The 16,124-nt window shown below is 42.5% G+C and overlaps 1 protein-coding gene across 1 annotated transcript in view; it reads left to right on the top strand.

The window, feature by feature from the left end:
* LOC141122740 (uncharacterized) overlaps positions 1–14,315 on the top strand; it is a gene marked incomplete at its 5' end in the record, with an annotated part of 15,292 nt that extends 977 nt beyond the window's left edge. The window contains 5 exons of the mRNA XM_073611998.1: positions 1–1,279; positions 5,630–5,705; positions 9,523–9,653; positions 9,962–10,016; positions 13,822–14,315. The exon at positions 1–1,279 is cut by the window's left edge and continues 977 nt beyond it. Coding sequence (XP_073468099.1) covers positions 1–1,279; positions 5,630–5,705; positions 9,523–9,653; positions 9,962–10,016; positions 13,822–14,018 — 1,738 coding nt within the window. The remainder of the gene's footprint in view (positions 1,280–5,629; positions 5,706–9,522; positions 9,654–9,961; positions 10,017–13,821) is intronic.
* Positions 14,316–16,124: the final 1,809 nt, after the last annotated feature.

Below are 16,124 nucleotides of genomic sequence, written 5' to 3' on the forward strand. Positions count from 1 at the left end.
TGCATCGCTGAAGAGAGAGACCAGATCCAGTGCAGGAAGAATGCAGGAGGGATCTGAAGCCTCCATGGCCATCAGAGGTAAAGATGCCATTTCAAGCAAAGCGATATTGGAAAATGTAGACCTTGTGGAGCCCAACTCTCAAAAACAAGAGAACCCTGAGGAGAGCAGCAGTCATAAAAGAAGCCATGAGGGCTCCGGCTTTAATGTAGAGGATGACCACAAAGGAGCCACCTCATCCACCGTAACTAGTACATTGTCTAGCAGAAAGACCAGAGCCAGCAGAGCAAAGGACATTGATGAACCTGGAGTCTCCATTGCGGTCGGGAGAGGAGGTGATGGTTTAGACTCAAGCCAGCAGAAGAATGAAAACAAAGCCAAGGCCAACTCTCAACAAGGGGAAGGATCTGAGGACCCTGGTGGGAGCAGCGGTCATAATAGAAGCTCACAACCAAAGGGAAACCTTAGTAGCACCAATGTTAATGTAGAGGACAGCCCCAGAGAAGCCGCTTTGTCCACTGCTACCAATGCTTCATTCACCAGAGAGACCAGATCCAGTAAAGCAATAAACTTTCAAGAGGAAAAAGGATCTGGGGACTCTGGGAGTAGCAGCCACAATAGAAGCTTACAAAGACTGAGGAGCCCTAAGGGCTCCAGCAGTAATGTACAGAACAGCTCCAGAGGACCCAGTTCTTCCACTGAAAGGTGTGATTTAATCAGCGGAGGCACCAGGGGACAAAAAGACTACGAGAAAGCTGGACTTTCCACTGCTGCCAATAAAAGGGACAGTGATACTCTTTCACCTTTAGTTAAAAGTGTAATGAGGCCCAGCAACCAAAGGGAGGAGACATTAGACATCTCTGGTGGGGTTAGAAGTCCGGGTAAAAACTTAAGACCAAGGAGAAGCTGTGATGGCTCTGGCATCAGTGGTGAGGCAATACGAGAAGGTTATGGTACACCTTCCAAAGAAAGGACTGGGAAAAGTGAACCTGTAACCCCGAGTGGGGATGTTTTGGGGAATCCTAGGGGGAACATCAGTCCCAGGAAAAACGTAACAAAAAATAAAAATCTCCAGGACCCTGTTGATGAGAGGCATCCTTCTAACTTGACCATGGAGAGCAATGCAGGAGAGGCTGCCAGAGACTATAAAGTGCACTGTTGTTCCAAGCAGTTGCTGCAGGAGGTGCTGGGGATGTGTACAGGAATCTGCAAAGAAATTGTGGATAGTCAGCAGTATCTGAATGAGGAACAGAAGCAGCAGCATCACAAGAACTTGGTCTGGGTGAGAAGTGTTTGGCTTTGGAACCTGAATTTCAGTAGAGATGTTATGAGAGGAAAAAAATAATTATATATAATATATATATATATATATATATATATATATATATATATATATTTTTTTTTTTTTTTCGTTTAAGGGCCAGTTCACGCCATAGAAACGCATGCTTTTTCTGCATGTGCGTTTTTGATGCAGTCCAGTGCAATTGTTTTCCCCCTCTTTTTTTCTTAAACTTAAATAAGGACATGTGTGTTCCAGTGTGTTTTTGATGCTTTTTACAGCGTTCCAGTTTAGTCCAGTGCAGGAAAAATGCAGCATGTTCTACTAGTTTTTTTTTTTTGTTCTGGAACTGCAAGCACTGGTGTGAACTATGCCATTAAAGATCATATAACCTACTTTCCATGCGTTTTTGATGCAGAAAAAAATGCACTGGACTGCTTGTGGTGTGAACTGGCCTTTAAGTGCTTGCTGCATGCCCACCGTCAAATGACAGCAGGGTGGCTCTCGTTCTGGAACGGTGTCCCAGAATGGCCACTCTCGCGCACACCGCAGAGCGGCAGCCGCGCAGTGTTTCTGGGACATGGCGCGACCCTGATCTCTGTAAAGAGACCATGTGATCGCCTCTGTCCAATCACAGCCGGTCACATGTAAACACGGAGATGCCGGTAATAGACTCTCCTCGCCTCACACTGACAGTGTGTGGCGAGGAGAGACGATCAGCGGCATCTCCACGCAGGACATCTAGGAATGTAATCAGGGCACTGATCATCAGTGCCCTGATTACAATATAGCAATATAGTGTCACCAATCAGTGCCCACCAATGGCAGCAATCAGTGCCCACCACTGCCCACAAAGGGCCACCAATCAGTGCCCATTAGCGATGCCAGTCATTGCTGGCAATCAATGCCCATAAGTACCACCCATCCGTGCCGTCTATTAGTGCCCACCAGTGCCACCTAATCAGTGCCCATAAGTGCCACCTCATCGATGCCCACCAGTTCAGCCTATCTGAGTGCACATCAGTGAAGGCGAAAAATTAGTTACAAAATTTACTGACAGAAAAAAAGTAAAAAAAAAAACATTTTTTCAAAATTTTTGGTCTTCTTTTTTTTTTCTTGTAAAAAATAAAAAAACCCAGCAGTGATTAACCACTTGCCGACCATCCACCGCAGTTGTACTGTGGCAGAATGGCACCGCTGGTGGTTGCGATCACTGTCGGGCTCCCGCAATCGCTCGGGACACACGGAGAACTGGGATCTGTGTGTGTGTAAACACAGTTTCCAGTTCTCTGAGGGGAGAAGAGACAGATCGTCTGTTCATACAGAGTATGAACAGCGATCTATCTCTTTCCCTACACAGTCCCATCCCCCCTTCAGTTAGAACACACATTAGGGAACACATTAACCCCTTGATTGCCCCCTAGTGGTTAACCCCTTCACTGCCAGTGACATTTTCACAGTAATCAATGCATTTTTATAGCAGTGATCACTGTAAAAATGCAAGTGGTCCCAAAAATGTGTCAAAATTGTCTGACGTGTCCGCCATAATGTCGCAGTCTTGATAAAAATTGCAGATCGTCACCATTACTAATAAAAAAATGAATAATAGAAATGGCATAAAACTATGCCCTATTTTGTAGACGCTTTAACTTTTGCGCAAACCAATCAATATACGCTTATTGCGATTTTTACCAAAAATATGTAGAAGAATACATATTGGCCTAAACTGAGGGAAAAAAAAATGTTTTTTTTTTTGGTGATATTGGTGCTCTGGTCAGGAAGGGGGTAAAATCTTCCGGGGCTGAAGTGGTTAAATACCATCAAAAGAAAGCTCTATTTGTGTGAAGAAAATGATAAAAAAAAATTTGTTTGGATACAGTGAAGCACGACCGCGCAATTGTGCGACAGCGCTGAAAGCTGAAAAATGGCTTGGGCAGGAAGGGGGTGTAAATGCCCTGTAGGCAAGTGGTTAAAGAAGTAAAATATGAGGTTAATATTTCGGACCACCTTTCATGGAAATACTATTTCCAGGTGGTCAGCAATGGCACCCTAAATATTTAATGCAGCTCTGTAGTCATTAACCACTAACCGTTTGCTGCCCAAAGACCAGAGCACTTTTTGCGATTCAGCACTGTGTTGCTTTAGCTGATAATTGCCAAACAAAATTGACATCCTTTTTTCCCCACAAATAGAGCTTTATTTTGGTGGTATTTGATCTTTTTTGCGCTATAAATAAAAAAAAAATAGCGTCAATTTTGAAAAAAACGCATTATTTTTTACTTTTTGCTATAATAAATATCCCCAAAAAATATATAAAAAACATTTTTTTCCTCAGTTTAGGCCGATGCGTATTCTTCTACATATTTTTGGTAATAAAAATCGCAATAAGCATTTATTGATTGGTTTGCGCAAAAGTTATAGCGTCTACAAAATAGGGGATAGTTTTATAGCATTTTTATTAATGATTTTTATTTATTTTTTTTTTACTAGTAATGGCGGCGATCAGCAATTTTTTATTATGGCGGACAGATCAGACACTTTTGGCGCTATTTTGGGACCATTCACATTTATACAGTGATCAGTGAGATTAAAAATGCATTGATTACTGTGTAAATGTTATTGGCAGTGAAGGGGTTAACCACTAGGTGGCGCTGTAGGGGTTAAGTGTGTCCTAGGGAGTGATTCTAACTGGGGGGGGGGGGGGGGGGGGTGGCTATGTGTGACACGACACTTATCACCACTCCCGATTACAGGGAGCTGTGATCAGTGTCACTAGGCAGAACGGGGAAATGTTTGTGTACATCAGCATTTCCCCGTTCTTCCTCTCCGTGAGACGATCGCGGAATTTCCGACGGACATCGTGTCCACGGGACCCGCGCCCACAAGCCGCTTCTTAAAGGGCCACATACAGGTACGTTAGTATGCCCATACTTGCCCTTCTGCGTAAGCCGGTCGCATGCAGTTAATATATAGTTAAATGTATTTTTTACATGCAAGTACCTGAATTTGACCTGGTATCTGCCTCTTAGAGAACTACGGAACCAGCTCTGGTCACTGGCCTGCACTTTGCAATAGAACTGACAGAACATCTGTGCTCAAATCTAGTTAGCTTACATATACACCGTATACAGTATGATGTCAGGGAGAAAGGAAAGTCCCACTGCTCCAGGTGAATATAATGTCCTGATGGACTCAGTGGTCTGGATGCTAGCCCTGGCTCACTACCGAGACACTGGATTCAAAATAAATTCTGCTGCACACCACCGGCGGTCCAAGAGTGTTTAACCTGGTTTTGAGGAAGCACAATGGTTGTATGAAACGCATCAACCTGATTTATTTGATTGTGTCCTGATGGTAGTACGCATTGTACAATTTACGCAATAAACACTCTTGGACGGGCGGGGGTGTGCAGCCAAAGAAATTTTGTATACAGTATGATGTGCTAGAGCAGCCTGACCACATGTTAACACCCAATTAACAGTTAACAATTCACACCCCTCATACGGGGGAACCAAAGTGCGATGGGTATGCTTGTTGCCATTCATTTTTGGCACCAACTGTGCTTTCCTGGATTAGACATGGCATGTACCAAGGAATATATAGGTTGCCTTGCAGTGCATTTGGGAAAGCACAGATGTGTGTGTTTTTGTTTTTTTTTGCTGACGTTGAGGTTCCAATGAAAATGAATGGGCAGCATACTGCAATGAATGTCAGTGTCAAAAATTGCACTATAAGGGTACCACAGTTTGCATATAAAGATTTGCTATTATCTGAGTAACGGTGTATAGAACCCAGTACACTAGTTGACCTAAAGAACCCTTGTCCTGTATTTATTTGAAATCTCCAGGAACAAATACTCTGCAGAAGAAGAGGTGCACATAGTTACCTTTTCCACTGAAGGCAAATGCATTCCAGAGGACTGGTTCCTCAAATCTACAGGGAAACTGTTTCCATGGTCCCCTGTAAGATCTCAATGCTTCCTCTCGCTGACCTCTACTTTAGAACTGTGTAGTGACACAGAGGTCCATGGAAGTAAACAGTGAGAGCTGCTGTGGACTGTGGGGACATCGGTTTACCTGCAGTCTTTGAGGAACCAATGGCGATTAACACTGCTGAAAGTAGTGACATCAAGTAGTGGAAAACAAGTACTGAGGGGGCAGTTTTGCAGCAAAAGCTGTTCTGTTCCTATTTTTAATAACCCCCGAGCTCCTTGAACAAAACTGGAGTTCTACTTTTAAGTATCAGTTTTGGAATAGGGCTAGACTGATATTTAATACAGTTCTTACAAAACCTCAGCATATTCCACAGGTAGAATTGGTGTTCTGATTTGACAGATATTTTGTTTAAATTCAGGACTTTGAATCTGCCTTTCAAGAGAATGTCAGCATCAATGGACTGTCATGGCACGAGGCCCCAGATAAAGACTCTGGTAAGAATCGGTTAAAGTGATTGTAAAGTCTCGTGTTTTAAAAAAAATAAATAACAAACATGTTATACTTCCCTCCTCTGTGCAGTTGGTTTTGCACAGAGCAACCCGGATCCTCCCCTTCCCGGGCCCTCTTTGCTGCTCCCAGCCCCTCCCTCCTATCGAGTGCCCCCACAGTCAGCAGCTTCCTATGGGGGCACCCATGCCGAGTCACAGCTCTGTGTGTTTATGTCTCAGCCAATCAGGAGGAGTTAACCGGACGACTTAGACATTCATGGACATCGTTAGAGAGATGGGGCTCAGGTAAGTCATTAGGGGGTGCTGGGGAGGCTGCTACACACAAGGTTTTTTATCTTAATGCATTAAGATAAATAAAACCTTCTGACTTTACAACTCCTTTAAAGCTCAACTCCAGATGAAACTTTCTTTACCATTGGATGCAATAGGGAATAATTAAAACTAAAGTTTAATCTGCCTATAATTTGGCTTCCCATTCCCCCCCCCCCCAATCAACAAGTTAATTTTTAGAGAAAACCTTTTTATTTTCATTACAAACCTAATTTAACCACCTCCCGCCATATAGTAAAATGACGGGCACAAGGCGGCCCTCGTTCTGGGGCGACATCATATGACAGGGCTCGACAAACCCCGGGCGCCAGGTCGCATTTGCGACTAGAATTAGCGACCTGGCGCCTGGGGCGGCACAGCTTTGGTATCCTGTGTCCGTTCGCCTCCCCCCCCCCCCCTCCCGCCGCGATCGCGCTGGGCCGCGCCGGTAATTGAGGCCCCGGCTTTGCGGCCTACTGCAGTCCTATGGTTCCTGGTTCCTTCTGCAATCGGGCGCCCTCTGGTGGTGGCCGTTGGTATGACAAGACATCCACCAATGCTAATGGAGCAGCTTTCCCTACCTGTTTTCACTGCCTGCTCATCTCCTTCCCTTTACTTAGAACCCCCAAACATTATATATATTTTTTATTCTAACACCCTAGAGAATAAAATGGCGGTCATTGCAATACTTTCTGTCACACCGTATTTGCGCAGCGGACTTACAAGCGCACTTTTTTGGGAAAAAATACTTTTTTTAATTAAAAAATAAGAAAACAGTAAAGTTAGCCCAATTTTTTTTATATTTTGAAAGATGATGTTACGCCGAGTAAATTGATTCCCAACATGTCACGCTTCAAAATTTCATCCGCTCGTGGAATGGCGACAAACTTTTACCCTTTAAAATCTCCATAGGTGTCGTTTAAAAAATTCTACAGGTTGCATGTTTTGAGTTACAGAGGAGGTCTAGGACTAGAATTATTGCTCTCACTCTAACGATTGTGGCGATACCTCACGTGTGGTTTGAACACCGCTTTCATATGCGGGTGCTACTCACATATGCGTTTGCTTCTGCAAGCGAGCTCGGCGGGACGGGGCGCATTTAAAAAAATTATTATTTTTTCTTATATATTTTATTTTTTATTTTTACACTGTTTTTAAAAAAAATAAAAATTGTGTCACTTTTATTTCTATTACAAGGGATGGGGCACATTTAAATTTTTTTTTTTCTTATTTATTTTAACTTTTATTTTTTCACTGTTCTTTTAAAAAAAAAAAAAAAAGTCACTTTTATTCCTATTAGAAGGAATGTAAAAATCCCTTGTAATAGAAAAAAAGCATGACAGGTCCTCTTAAATATGACATCTGGGGTCAAAAAGACCTCAGATCTCATATTTACACTAAAATGCATTAAAAAAAAAAATTGTCATTTGAAAAAAAAAAAAAAAATGTCCCTTCAAGAGCTATGGGTGGAAGTGACGATTTGACGTCGCTTTCGCCCTGCAATGACTTGGAGATGGGCGGGGGGCCATCTTCCTCTCACTCGTCTCCATGTCAGGCCAGGGACAGATCCGGATCGCCTCCGCCGTTACCGACGGCCACGATAAGCGGTGAAGGGCACCGGAGAGCGGCGGTAGGGGGGCCCTCTCCTGCCGCCGATAAAAGTGATCTCGCTGCTAATCTGCTGCAGAGACCACTTTTATCTGAAAGAGAACCGCCGGCTCTTGAAGAAGATACCGGGGTTATGGTAGCTAGCTGCTACCATAACAACGGTATTTCTCTTCAAAGACAGGACGTATATAGTCGTCCTGCGGGAAGGAAGTGGTTAATTAAAATGAATTTATTATTTGTCATCTCCCTGCTTGGCCCCTTTCACAGGGGCTGTCTGATCAGGTTCGCATGTCAGTTTTTCAGGCGGACCTGATTGGATCCTTAGCGAGAATATGGTGGTCTTGTGTACCTGCATGGCAGGAAATAAAAGCAGTCACATTAGTTCTAGTCGTCTCTGTGTAAATTTAAGATTGGTTAATTTTTATATTGAAAATAAAGCTTTGTCGGTCGTTTTAAAAAAAAAAAAAAAAAACCTGGCTCCTAACTTTTTTAGCTGGCTCCTAGATTCCAAGCAAATTTGTCAAGCCCTGTCATATGACATCATCATTGCTCTTCAGAGCCATCTTCTCAGTGCATCCTCATCAGCGCACTTCAGTGAAGGAGGAAAATTACTTATTTACAACATTTTCTAGCTAAGAAAAACTTTTTTTTTCAAAAGTTTGTCTTTAAATACCACCAAAAGAAAGCTCTATCTGTCTCAAAAATATGATAAAATTTCTTTTGGGTACAGCGTTTCATGACCCCGCAATAGTCATTCAAAGTGCAATAGCACTGAAAGCTGAAAATTGGCCTGGGCAGGAAGGGGGCAAAAAATCCCGGTATTGAAGTTGTTAAACCCATTGATGTCATCACTCTGTCACTGTGCTTCTCATGATCATGGCTGTTTGGGAGGGGATACCAGTTTCCTTGCTCCTGGCTCACCAGGTCTGTGTACCTGAACATCAACTGCATTATGTCTGTAGAAAAAATTCTAGGTTTATGAATATACATAGAGAGACATATTAATCCTATATAACATTGGAGGTCCATATGGTTTACCCCTCCAGAGACACACCAGTGAGTTTTAAATATCTCTTCTGGAATGCTGTTCCTATAGTTAATATGATAGACAAGCTAAGTATGCTGTAATTCACTCTGCTGCACATGCTCCAGCTCGCCCCCCCCCCCCCCCCCCAAAAAAAATAAGTGACTGGAAGACTATAGAACAGACCAGCCCCCTGGGCTTAGGCCTTAGTGTAGCACATCATTCTGAGTATTTATTTTACTAAAGTACACAGCTAGACCGGGACACGGCTTTTTCCAGATGCCCCAAACAATCGGAAAGGGGATTCATCAGAGAAAATGACTTTACCCCAGTCCTCAGCAGTCTAATCCCTGTACCTTTTGCAGAATATTAGTCTTTCCCTGATGTTTTTCCTGGAGAGAAGTGGCTTCTTTGCTGCCCTTCTTCATACCAGGTCATCCTCCAAAAGTCTTCTCACTGTGTATGCAGATGTACTCACACCATTCCTGAACAAGTTCTGCACTGGTGGTGCCCCGATAGCACAGCTGAATGAACTGTAGGAGACGGTCCTGGCACTTGCTGGACTTTTTTGGGCGCCCTGAAGCCTTCTTCACAAATGCAGTGGAATCGTGTGTTTTTTTTTTTTTTTTTTTTTTATGGGAGTAAGTTAATTTTCATGACAAAGAGGGAATTTGCAATTGTAATTCATCTGATCACTCTTCATAACATTCTGGAGTGTATGCAAATTGCCATCATAAAAACTGAGGCAGCAGACTTTGTGAAAATGAATGTTTGTGTCATTCTCAACTTTTGGCCATGGCTGTATATTCTTTGGTATAGTTATAGAAACCCAGGCTTATTCTATATTTCCTCACCTGGCAGAACCGGACATTAAAATACTAGAAGACCAATTGGATGAAGCCATGGTGGAGACCTCAATGAAGAGAAAGCGATATCCAAGGAAGATCCTGAGTCATTTTGTCAAAGCATTAAAAACGGAGCGTGAAATCCTGGTATGTTGTTCATTCAAATAGTAATATTTTTAAGTCCGTGGACCAATACCAATATTTAATTTATGGTTGATTGCTGGAACCCAGTGTGGCACTACAAGGCTACCAACTACTCAGCTACCTTACTTGCACTATGTGGTTGATTTATTAAAACTGGAGAGCATAGTTGAACAAGCTGAAGTTAGATGCTGATTGGCTACTGTGCAAAGCTGCAGCAGATTTTTCACATTCAAGTTTTAGTAAATCAACCCCTATTTGTTTAGTGATGTCTTGTGACCTGTGATTTAATATCCTTTATTGTTTACGTGCAGAACCAGTACAAGCCAGTTGTGAATGCAGAAAAGGTCAGGCTCGATCCTGCACTTGGTAAGCAAGTTTATAATTTTGTTCAGTGTCTTAGCAATGGTGCACAATTTCTGAAATCTAATGTGTGTCCAGCTGTTGTATAAAACCGGATGTTTCTACCCATTATTACCTATATTTATCCTTTGACGGCCAAGGATGTGGCCTACTTGTCATAGCAATCAAAGGGTTAAAAGAAGCATGCAGATATTGTAAAGCCTATTCTGCTAGTTACAGAAGTGCCTTTTTTAAGGTTTTTAAAAATCAATGTGTACAATTTTGGGCATTTTTTACCATTTTTGTGGGTACCACAGTTTTTGGTTTAATCAAGATTTATTAGGTTTCCAACTAGAGTGATACAATAACAGCAGTGCATTTTCAAACACATACACACATTTGGCATTACTGTGCAAATGAGAGCAATTCCACTAGTTTCTGATATCTGTACCTTTTTAGAGCACTGCAACATCCAGATTTCCGCAAATGCAAACGGAACACGTGTGTGCAGGAATGCTGCGTGTACGCAGAATCTCGTGGCTCGTATGAGCCCTCTGTACAACGATACCCTCTGGGATGTGTGGTGTGGCAATCTCAGGAAGCAGAGGGAGTCCGTACGTAATTCTCACCTAAGCAACAAAGCAGGATGCGTTGCCTTGCAGCACAAAAATGGTACTAAACTTTACCCAGAGGAGTAGGTTTCATGTGTTCATGAGCCCTGTCATGTTACATAGTAGATGTGGTTGAAAAAAGACACAAGTCCATCAAGTCCAACCAATGTGTGTGATTATATGTCAGTATTACATTGTATATCCCTGTATGTTGCGGTCATTCAGGTGATTATCTAATAGTTTCTTGAAGCTATCAATGCTCCCCGCTGAGATCACCGCCTGTGGAAGGGAATTCCACATCCTTGCCGCTCTCAGTAAAGAACCCTCTACGTAGTTTAAGGTTAGACCTCTTTTCTTCTAATTTTAATGAGTGGCCACGAGTCTTGGTAAACTCCCTTCTGCGAAAAAGTTTTATCCCTGTTGTGGGGTCACCAGTACGGTATTTGTATATTGAAATCATATCCCCTCTCAAGCGTCTCTTCTCCAGAGAGAATAGTTTCAGTGCTCGCAAACTTTCCTCATAACTAATATCCTCCAGACCCTTTATTAGCTTTGTTGCCCTTCTTTGTACTCGCTCCATTTCCAGTACACTGAGGACTGGTGGCCAGAACTGGACAACATACTCTAGGTGCGGCCGGACCAGAGTCTTGTAGAGTGGGAGAATTATCGTTTTATCTCTGGAGTTGATCCCCTTTTTAATGCATGCCAATATTCTGTTTGCTTTGTTAGCAGCTGCTTGGCATTGCATGCCATTGCTGAGCCTATCATCTACTAGGACCCCCAGGTCCTTTTCCATCCTAGATCCCCCCCCCCCCCACAGTTTATAGACTGCATTCATATTTTTGCCACCCAAATGCATTATTTTACATCTTTCTACATTGAACCTCATTTGCCATGTAGTTGCCCACCCCATTAATTTGTTCAGATCTTTTTGCAAGGTTTCCACATCCTGCAGAGAAGTTATTGCCCTGCTTAGCTTAGTATAGTCCGCAAATACAGAGATTGAACTGTTTACCCCATCCTCCAGGTCGTTTATGAACAAATTAAATCGGACAGAACCCTGGGGGACCCCACTACCCACCCCTGACCATTCCGAGTACTCCCCATTTATCACCACCCTCTGAACTCGCCCTTGTAGACACTTTTCAATCGATGTACTCACCCTATGGTCCATGCCAACGGACCTTGTTTTGTACAGTAAACATTTATTGGGAACTGTGTCAAATGCTTTGGCAAAATCCAGATACACCACGTCTACGGGCCTTCCTTTATCTAGCTGGCAACTCACCTCCTCATAGAAGGTTAGTAGATTGGTTTGGCCAGAACAATTCTTCATGAATCCATGCTGATTACTGCTAATGATACCGTTCTCATTACTAAAATCTTGTATATAGTCCCTTATCATTCCCTCCAAGAGTTTACATACTATTGATGTTAGGCTAACTGGTCTGTAATTTTCAGGGATGTATTTTGGGCCCTTTTTAAATATTGGTGCTACATTGGCTTTTCTCCAATCAGCTGGTACCATTCCAGTCAGTAGACTGTCAGTAAAAATTAGGAACAATGGTCTGGCAATTACTTTACTGAGTTCCCTAAGTACCCTCGGGTGCAAGCCATCTGGTCCCGGTGATTTATTAATGTTAAGTTTCCCAAGTCTAATTTTAATTCTGTCCTCCGTTAACCATGGAGGTGCTTTCTGTGATGTGTAATGAGGATAAACACTGCAGTTTTGGTTACTGAAGCCCCCCGATTCCCTTGTGAAGACTGAGGAGAAGAATAAATTCAATACCTTCGCCATCTCCCCATCCTTTGTAACCAGATGTCCTTCCTCATTCTTTATGGGGCCAATATGGTCTGTCCTCCCTTTTTTACTGTTTACATACTTAAAGAATTTCTTGGGATTTTTTTTACTCTCCACCGCTATGTGCCTTTCATGTTCTATCTTGGCTGTCCTTATTGCACCCGTACATTTCTTGTTGCATTCTTTATAAAGTCTGAATGCTGATGATGATCCCTCAACCTTGTATTTTTTGAAGGCCTTCTCTTTTGCTTTTATATGCATTTTTACATTGGAGTTAAATCATCCAGGACTTTTGTTTGCTCTTTTAAATGTATTACTCAATGTGATGCATTGGCTAATGCCCTTATTTAATATGCTCTTAAAGCAAACCCATCTCTCCTCCATGTTCTTTGTTCCTAAGATTTTATCCCAATTTATGCCTTCTAGCAAGGTTCTTAGTTTAGGTAAGTTGGCTCTTTTGAAATTCAGTGTCTTTGTATTTCCCTTATGTTTCCTATTTGTGTGAATTATACTGAAGCCAATTGACCTGTGATCGCTGTTACCTAAATTGCCCTGTATTTCCACATCCGTGATCAGGTCTGTATTTTAATCAGTAGATCCAGTAACACTTTACTTCTAGTTGGTGCGTCTACCATCTGACCCATAAAATTGTCCTGTAAGACATTTAGGAACTGGCGAGCCTGAATGCGCGGTTCCCTCCGCCCAGTATATGTCTGGATAATTAAAATCCCCCATTATAACACTTCCCATCCTTGCTGCTAATGCAAATTGTGATAGATCTGTCTCTTCCTCCCTCAGGTTAGGGGACCTATAGCATACTCCCAGTATTATTTTCCCCTTAGCTTCACCCCTTTGGAGCTCTACCCATAAGGATTCCACCTCTTCCCTAGCTCCCTTAGTGATGTCAATTCTCACATTCTCTTGTACATTATTCTTGATATATAGGCATACCCCTCCCCCTTTTTTTACCCTCTCTATTCTTGCGATAAAGGGTATACCCTTGAATGTTTGCCAGCCAATCATGAGAGCTGTTGAACCAGGTCTCTGAAATTCCCACAAAATCCAAATACAACAGTATCTCTAGTTCACCAATGCCATTAGCCTGGCGGACAAGATGGGTGAACATGCCACGTAGTTTAGACCGGTTGCATATTATCCTCTTATTGGGTGTTCCAAGATTGCAACTAGGACTTGCTACTATATTTACCTTGTGGTAGTAGGGGGAGGGAGGTTCCTTATCCCTATAAAGGCTGCAGCCAGGCTAACTTGGAGCTTTCACTTGGGCTTGGCAGTACTGGTTTATTTTAAGACGCCGCACTGCTTTGTATGCTGATTTTTATAGCTTGATAATTGTATTGTTGGTGTTTATGCTGATGGCTGCAGATGTAATCTGTTTTCTCTGTTTCCTGCAACTTTACAGAATTGCGCATGAAGGACCTCAGTGCTACAGCTGCAACCGTTTGCCATCACATCCATGAAACCAAAAAGGTAAAACTGACTGTTCAGAGAAGCTGTCCCTACCAATACTTATATTTTGCTCTTCTCCACCTATGGAATCTGCAGGCTGGCGAGTGTCATAAAAAGTCTCTTAACCAAAACATTTTTTCTTTTTTTTAATATTCCTATTCTACCAGATTTATAGAGCGCAAACTGTTTGTGCAGCACTTGGCAGAAGACAGTACAATTCCATATAAGAGTGTTCAGAGGGCCCTCATTGTTAGAGCTTACAATCTAAACAGAAATAGTATAATTTGTTAGAAACCCCTGTCATAGGGAATCTCCACTACCTAGGTGTGCCCGTTACAAGATTTTTTACATCACTTACTGTTTGAGTGAAAGCTGTAACATGCTGGATTTCTCATGACTTTTTGTCCCAGTGACAATGCTCCCCAGGGAAAATAGAGAGGGTAACTCTCTCCAAGTGGGATAAAGCTAAAAAAAACTCTGTTGGAAATGTTAACTATGCTATCCGAAATGTAATAAACATTTCTTGGCTAGAGCTACAATTTAATGCAGATCTCTCCTTACAAACGTCGTTATCAAGTTGCTAGAATGACTGATTTTTCAGGGAGCCATAATTTCCTATATGTAGCTTCCTGGGAACTCTGACACACAGGGCACACAATTATGGCAACCTGAGCATCAGAATTTTTATCTTTTTAAATTATTGGATTTAAAAAAATTAAAACCATGAGAGCTAAAAGCGTAAGGCCCCTTTCACACATACGGACCTTTTGTCTATTTTTATCCATCCATTGACATATGAAAAACAGACATCAATGCAACTCTTTGGAAAAACAGATGTAAACGGATGATCATCCATTTACATCCGTCAACATCCGTTTTTTTGATACTGATGAAAGCCCTATTTTTATTCTGTTAAAAAAAGGGAACAGATGTAAATTGACAAATGGACCGTTTTTGCATTGGTAGTGGATGTAAAAAAACAAAAACAAATATGCAACTGATTGGTAAACTGATGTAAACCTAATGTAACCTTTATCCGTTTTTTCTTTGAAAAAACGTGACTGAACTGATGAAATGAGTGGTCCGCATGTGTGAAAGGGGCCTTAGAAGTATATGTGGCACTGAAAACAAGTCCAGAGTCCAAGTCCAGATCATAAAGAAATGTCAGCATACAGGCTTAACCTGTATATCTTTCTACTGATGCATACCAGAGTTCTGTTTACATTCCCAACTACCTGGCCCCCCTGTTTGCTCATTTCACAATCATTTCAATATAAGCACCCCCAGATCTTTTTCCTCTGTAGTTATGGTCAACACTGCACCCCCAATATTGTACTCCTTTATCGGTGGCCTATTTTTCCTTAAGTGGTTGTAAAGCCTTAAGGTTTTTCACCTTAATGCATAGAATGCATTAAGGTGAAAAACCTTCTGCGCTGCAGCTCTCCCCCAGTGAGCCCGATCCGATCCAGTGATCCGCATGAGCGCAGAGGCTCCAACTGCTGTCGGTCTTCTCATTGGACAGATTGATAGCAGCAGGAGCCATTGGCTCCCGCTACTGTCAATCAAAAGCTGTGACGTGGCCGAGTCCCACTGTCTGTGTCAATGGACACAGCAGCGGATCTTGGGAGCAAACCCACAGGGGTGCCCCCGTGAAAAGCATCTTTCCGTGGGGGTACCCGTTGAGGAGGGGCCCGAAAGCGCTGGCGGGGGACCCCATAACAAGAGGATGGGGGCTGCTCTGTGCAAAACCATTACACAGAGCAGGTCAGTATAACATGTATGTTTTGTGTGTATTTTTTTTTTAATTGAAAGGTTACAACCACTTTAAAGCGGGGGTCCACCTATCTATCGCTTTTTTTTTTTTTTTTGAGTTCATTCACAAACTTTTCTTCTCACCATTACATACTCACATATTGTGTGTAATATGTCCGCCTGTGTCAGATTTCGTCGGAAAGAATAACTTATATTATTCACTGCAGGCGGTTTCCATCTTCATTGTGGGCATTTGAAGCCCACAAGCATTTATTTCCTGGATGCGGTGAATGCTGTGCTCCCAGCATTCTCTGCTCGTTCCCGCACATGCTCAGTGGCATCCTGGGAAGCCTGAGACTAGCTCCCAGGAGACTGTGCGGAGTCTGGGAGAGGCTAGAAACACGCCTACTCCCACGGGAGGAGAACCAGGAAGTGCAAAGAAGAATAGAAAAATAAAAGGTAATTACGGTGATTTTAATTTTTTTAAATGGCATGTCAGCATCT

This window comes from Aquarana catesbeiana, unplaced genomic scaffold (assembly GCF_042186555.1).
Source record: "Aquarana catesbeiana isolate 2022-GZ unplaced genomic scaffold, ASM4218655v1 unanchor75, whole genome shotgun sequence".
In the NCBI taxonomy this organism is placed as follows: Eukaryota; Metazoa; Chordata; class Amphibia; order Anura; family Ranidae; genus Aquarana; species Aquarana catesbeiana.